We start from the raw sequence: 7,207 nt of genomic DNA on the forward strand, positions 1-7,207 counted from the left end.
TCCAGCATCTGCAGTTCCTACTATCTCTGGACCCAGTACTGGTCTCTGTTAAACATCGCTAGTAAAGGCCTCCAGTACAAAATACAACTCTCCATCACCACCCTCTGCCTCCTGCCATTAAGTCAATTTTGTATCCAATTGGCAAGCTCACCCTGAATGCCATGTGACCCAACTTTACCAATTCATCTACCATGCGGAACATTGTCGAAGGCTTTACTACAGCCCAAGTAAACAATGTTTACTGCTCTGCCTCATCAACCTCTTGGTTACTTCCTCTAAAAACTTTCAAGCAAGTTTGTGAGATGTGATTTCTTTCATTCTGTGTTTAACTACTTTCTTGTGCCTTTTCTTCAATGTTTTTCCAAACACACAACCACTACCATCTAGAAGGGCAGCAGATACGTGGGAAAACCACCCCCTGCAAGTTCCCCTCCGAGCCACTCACCATCTTGGACTCAGAAACACATCGCCGTTCCTTCACTGTCATTGGGTCAAAATCCTGGAATTCTCTCCCCAATGACATTGTAGATCAACCCACAGCAGGCGGACTGCAACGGTTCAAGAAGGCAGCTCACCCTCACCCTCTCGAGGGGCAAAGAGGGACAGGGCAATAAATGCTGGGCCTGGCCAGTAACGCCCACGTCCTGTGAATGAAAATGAAAATAAATGGGGGCATGATCAATGCATTCCCTTGTTAACCTCTTGTAGACCCCAAAACATGCTCAACAATAGGGGAACAGTTTGACATTCAAAGACACGTAGATTCCTGCACTCTCCTTCCAAATGCTGCTTACTGTAATGATACATTGCTGTATACAACAGGTACAGAATGTCCCTGGGAATCCTGCATTGAAAGCTTAAAATTTTGTGTTTGAGGAATAAGTTCAGCTTCTGTCTGGAAAACTGACAGGGGCTGTATCCAAAAGTAAGATGTTCTGAACCAATATCAGTGAAAGGTTGGCTGCTGGGATTGGTCTTGGGTATCGTCTGGAGGTGGTTGGCATCACTCATCCCTTTCACCACAGCCGTATCTGCCAGGATCACTCCCACAAATTCACCCTGCCTTTTTCACTGAGACGTGCCTGCAATGCTTTGTGCTCAATTGAGTGAGTGTCCTTCATTGCTAAAGGGATTGAGATTAAAAGCAGAGAGGTTATGTTGCAGCTGTACAAGGTGCTGGTGAGGCCACACCTGGAGTACTGTGTGCAGTTTTGGTCTCCTTACTTGAGAAAGGATGTACTGGCACTGGAGGGGGTGCAGAGGAGGTTCACTAGGTTGATTCCGGAGTTGAGGGGGTTGGCTTATGAGGAGAGACTGAGTAGATTGTGATTATATTCATTGGAATTCGGAAGATTGAGGGGGGATCTTATAAAAACATATAAAATTATGAAGGGAATAGATAAGATAGAAGTAGAGAGGATGTTTCCACTGGCAGGTGAAGCTAGGACAAGAGGGCATAGCCTCAAGATTAGAGGGAGCAGATTTAGGACTGAATTGAGAAGGAACTTCTTCACCCAGAGGGTTGTTAATCTATGGAATTCCTTGCCCAGTGAAGTAGTTGACGCTACTTCAGTAAACGTTTTTAAAGATAAGGTAGATTTTTTTTGAACAATAAAGGAATTAAGGGATAGGGTGAGAACGCGGGTAAGTGGATCTGAGTCCACGAAAAGATCAGCCATGATCTTATTGAATGGCGGAGCAGGCTCGAAGGGCCAGACGGCCTACTCCTGCTCCTAGTTCTTATGTTCTTATGTTCAAGCTCTCAAATCAGTTTCGAAAGGATGCGTCACGGCCTCTTGCCTCATTCAAAAGGCCTCCCAAGATGTGCCAAAAAAGGATATACAGGAACTCTGGGCTGGTGCTATTCTCAGTAATGTCACATGGTAATGTGAGGCAATGCTCTGTTCTCAGTGCAACTGCTCACCTCCTTGGCATTTGCATCATTGTTAATTATTGGCTTCATCTTTTTTGTCCCGTCGGCCATGCTTCGGCCCATCCCTCAACTGCAAGATGACGGTGTTCCTGTGTGAAGTCACCCTGACATCCTTTGTAGGCAATCACTTCTTGTTCTCACTTGTTCCGTTGCAACACCAACTCTCTGGATCACTTCTCATTCCACCACGATCACAAATGGTTTTCTTTTTCTTCCCTTTCCTTAGTCCCCAGTCACTACCCTTGTTCACAATTCTCACTTTTCCCAGTTCCAACGAAGAGTTGAAATGTCTCTCGTCCTCTCCACAGACACTGCTGGACTGGATCTTTCCGGTGTTTTCCATGTTGATCTTAGTTGCTCTGTGGATGGAGTTGGACACTTACCTTGTCCACTGTGTTACCTTCACTTCCAGTAAGGACTTCTTCCTTCATTATTTTGGATGTTGTAGGTTCAGCATTTGTATAAAAAGAAATTAGAGGCATATAGCACAGGAACAGACCCTTCGGTCCAACTCGTCCATGCCGACCAGATATCTCAAATTAATCTAGTCCCATTTGCCAGCGTTTGGCCCATATTCCTCTAAACCCTTTCTATTCATGTACCCATCCAGATGCCTTTTAAATGTTGTAATTGTACCAGCCTCCACCACTTCCTCTGGCAGCTCATTCCATACACACACCACCCTCAGTGTGAAAACGTTGCCCCTCAGGTCCCTTTTAAATCCTTCCCCTCTCACCTTAAACCTATGCCCCTCTAGTTTTGGACTCCCCCACCCTGGGTAAAAAAAAGACGTTAACTATTCACCCTATCCATGCCCCTCATGATTTTATAAACCTCTATAAGGTCATCCCTCAGCCTCTGACACTCCAGGGAATATAGCCTTACCAGCCCCTCCAACTACTTTCAGCTAACATGTTATGTCACACTCCAGTGGGTCTTGATCCCTGACCTTCACCTAGGAACACCACGTCCTGGACAAAAGAGCTGAATTCCAGAGGTGAGATATAGTGACAGCCCTTGACATCAAGGCCGCATTCGACCCAGTGTGGCATCAAGGAGCCTTAACAAAACTGGAATCAATAGGTATCAGGGGGCAAACTCTCCATTGGTTGGAGTCATGCTTGACAGCACCTTCCAAACCCACGACCACTTCCATCTAGAAGGACAAGGGCAGCAGATACATGGAAACACCACCACCTCCAAGCTCCCTTACAAGCCACTCACCATCCTGACTGAGAAATATATCGCCATCTTAAAACACACACAAAAAAAATCCGAAGCATAAAATATAAAGGCAGAAGAATAAAGAAATAAAGAGCAAGTTGTCAACTTTACAGCCCTTCGTGTTAGGTGCTCCATCATAGGCCATAGGCCTAGTGACGAGGCACATGTCCCTTCGCCGCACTGCTGCTGCTAGAACAAAAGTCACTGCTCTTTGGTGCTATCCCACCTCCACTGACACCCTCGCCACTGTGAGGGCTCGATGGACTTCACCAATGCTGCTGCTAGGTCTACTTGAGTCTGCGCTGTCGGGCCTACTCGAGCCTGCACTGCCAGGCCTACTCGAGTCCTTGCTGTCGGGCCTACTCGAGTATGCATTGCCGGGCCTACTCGAGCCTGCACTGCCGGGCCTACTCGAGTCTGTGTTATCAGACCTACTCGAGTCCATGCTCTCGGGTCTACTCGAGTATGCATGGCCGGGCCTATTCGAGCCTGCACTGCCAGGCCTACTCGAGTCTGCGCTATCGGGCCTACTCGAGTCTGCGCTATCGGGCCTACTCAAGCCTGCACTGCCAGGCCTACTCGAGTCCATGCTGACGGGCCTACTCGAGTATGCATTGCCGGGCCTACTCAAGTCTGCACTGCCGGGCCTACTGGAGTCTGCGTTATCAAGCCTACTCGAGTCCGTGCTGTCGGGCCTACTCGAGTCTGCGCTATCAGGCCTACTCGAGTCCGTGCTGTTGGTCCTACTCGAGTCTGCGCTATCAGGCCTACTCGAGTCCGTGCTGTTGGGCCTACTCGAGTCCACGCTGTTGGGCCTACTCGAGTATGCATTGCCGGGCCTACTCGAGTCCGTGCTGCCGGGCCTACACACTGCTGCCAATTCCATTGCCTTGATTGACCTCTTCACTAAGAGGCAAGTAAAATAAAATAGAAGAGAAATAAAAAAGAGAGAAGAGAGAGAAAAAGAAGAAACAAAAAGGAAAGAAAAGAATTCGGAGCAGAGGAGGTCCAGCTGCAGAAGCCCTGCCCCACCGAGGGGAGCAGAAAATGACTCTGATTACCATAAGAAGTGGTAAAGGTATATAATATTAAGACAGCATTACTGTATGCAGGAGGGCTGTAGGCCAGTGGTCGTGTGCTTACCTCTAAGCCACAAAGCCCAAGTCCCAACTCTTCCTGACATGTGTAGTAATACCTTCAAACAGGTTGGTTCAGGAAAAACGTCTAAGCTCAGGAGGGGATAGAAGGATTAAATGGAATGGAGTGAAATGAAGTCCGTGTGCACAATCTGGATGCTGGATCCAGGTAACAATGCAGATACTCCAGGTCACTGAATGACCTGCCTCTGTGAGGTGATTGTGTTCTCTTTGTGGTCAAACCTGCACAAAATGTGGTGCTTTTTATCTTCTCTCCTACCCTTACCCACTGCTTCTTGTTGTGGTTTTCAATGCTGCCTCAGCTCCTGTTTGGGTTTGTACTCGCTCTGAACCGTCCGGCTTCGAGTTGCTTTATATACGCTCTATTTTGAGAGTCAGGAAAGGTGACGTTAGTGCAACTGGGTGTTCCAAATCTGAACCACGTGGTGAAAAAGAAACTTGCAGATTGCAGTAGGAACACATTCAAGGGACAGAAGTACCAAAGGCCGTGTACTTCTTTCGCAATCTCGCAGCTCTGAAATGTTCCAGTTGAGCAGCCAATCAGAAAAATCATTCCAAGAACACAGAACACAGCAACAAGGTGGCTCAGTGGTTAGCACTGCTGCCTCACAGCACCAGGGACCCTGGTTCGATCCCATCCTCGGGTAACTGTCTGTGTGGCGTTTGCACATTCTCCCCGTGTCTGTGTGGGTTTCCTCCGGGTGCTCCGGTTTCCTCCCACAGCCCAAAGATGTGCAGGTTAGGGTGGAATGGCTGTGGGAAATTGTTCCATACTACCCTGGGATGTGCAGGCTAGGTGGGTTAGCCATGGGAAATGCAGGGTTACAGGGATGGGGTCCAGGTGGGATGCTCTTTGGAGGATTAGTGAGGACTGAATGGCCTGTTTCCATGCTGTAGGGATCCCATGAAAAATGGAATAATGCCAGACCCTATTGCAGATGCACATAACTTTCACACTTTCGAAGCTGCATCTGACCTTTCCACTCACCTCATTCTGTGTTAGTAACCTGATTGCAGTAAATCGAGAAAATTGATGAATTGATGAGCATGAACAACACCAGAATGGATTGGAAGGCCCGAATGGCCGTCTGTGACGTAATTAGTTTGAATTCAATGAAATCCAAAGTGAAGCCACTCTGGTACAAGAACAAACATGAAGCTTGTGTCAATCTTGATCAATTGGGTCAACGGTCTGAGGAGTGGTCGATAGAGTTTAATTTGGATAATTGCGAGGTATTGCATTTTGATAAAACAAACAAAGGCCAGGCTTATACAATTAATGGACGGGCCCTGGGTAGTGTTGTAGAACAGGGGGAGCTAGGGATTCAGGTACATAATTCTTTAAAGTTTTCTTCACATGTAGACAGGGTGGTTAAGAAGGCTTTTAGCTTTCATTGCTCAGACCTTTGAATATAAGAATTGGGACGTCATGTTGAGGTTCTACAGGATGTTGGTGGGCCTCTTCTGGAATATTGTGTCCAGTTCTGGGTTGCCCTGTTATAGGAAGGATGTTCTTAAACTGGAGTGGGCTCAGAAAAGATTTACCAGGATGTTACCAGGAATGGAGGGTTTGCGTTATAAGGAGACGTTGGATAGGCTGGGACTTTTTTCACTGGAGCGTAGGAAGTCGAGAGGTGACCTTATAGAGGTTTAGAAAATCATGAGGGGCATAGATCAGGTGAATGTCAGGCGTCTTTTCCCTGGTGGGGGGGAGCAAATTTCAAGACTAGGGGGCATATTTTTAAGGTGAGAGGAGAAAGATTTAAAAAAGACATGAGGTGTTTTTTTTATTTACACAGAGAGTGGTTTGTGTAATGAACGTCCAGAGGAAGTGGTGGATGTGGGTACAATTACAACATTTAAAAGACATTTAGATATGTACATGAGTAGGAAAGGTTTGGAGGGATATGGGCCAAGCACAGGCAGGTGGGATTAGTTGAGTTTGGGATTAAGCACACATTAAAAACCTCCCAGACTTTTTACTTGTCAAATGCCGCTCCAGGAATTCACACTGTGAAATCATGGACTATAAGCAGATATGTCTCACTGCTGCCCCTGTATCTTACAATGGGAACTTCTCTGCATGGTCTCAGAATGAATGGGCTTTCCAGGAATTGCAATCTCATAGAATTAGTGGTACGTGTATATTTTCAGATCTAAACTCTGCCAGTGTGGTATCTGTAGTTCCATGCCCACTCCCATCTGATATGCCTTGTGTACGTTCTCTGACTAATCCTTCCAATTGGTACCTGTATCTAAGCTACTGACACCAACTGTGACACACAAAATCTTCGAAAGACATGAGGCTCAGTCTTGATAGGCAGAATTATTTAACCTATCTTTCTAATCAACCTGTTTAGGAGATGTTATTACACACCTCTGGAGAAGGTGGCACTTGAACCTGAGCCACCCAGTCCTGGGGTAGTGACACTACCACTGCGCAACAAGGGAATTGGTTTATTACATAGTATTTGATTACTCGTTACATTGCATCTGAGGCACATGAGAGTCCTTTGTAACATCTCAGTGTAGACAAGAGTCAGTCTTCCTTAATATAAGGAAAGACGCGCACACCCACACACATACACACATACACGTTCACACTTGTATACACATAAACACATACACACTCTCACATGCGCACACACTCTCTCCCTCACACGCACACACACATTCACTGTCTCACACACTCTCTCACACATACACACACACTTGTATACACACAAACACATACACATTCTCACACACACACAACCACACTGTCTCTCTCACACACACACTCTCACACACACAGACATACACACACTCACATACACACACACTCACTCACTCACACACACATTCTCTCTCACACACTCCCACACACTCACAGACACACAAACACACAAATTCA

At 46.6% G+C, this 7,207-nt stretch overlaps 1 protein-coding gene across 1 annotated transcript in view; it reads right to left on the minus strand.

Annotated features, from left to right (window-relative positions):
- The window catches only part of LOC109926509 (adhesion G protein-coupled receptor E5-like), a 93,698-nt gene extending 91,714 nt beyond the window's left edge, over positions 1–1,984 (minus strand). The window contains exon 1 of the mRNA XM_048617838.1: positions 1,925–1,984. Within this exon, the coding sequence (XP_048473795.1) occupies positions 1,925–1,984 (60 nt within the window). The remainder of the gene's footprint in view (positions 1–1,924) is intronic.
- Positions 1,985–7,207: the final 5,223 nt, after the last annotated feature.

Source organism: Rhincodon typus, chromosome 38, assembly GCF_021869965.1.
Source record: "Rhincodon typus isolate 14 chromosome 38, sRhiTyp1.1, whole genome shotgun sequence".
Lineage (NCBI taxonomy): Eukaryota > Metazoa > Chordata > Chondrichthyes > Orectolobiformes > Rhincodontidae > Rhincodon > Rhincodon typus.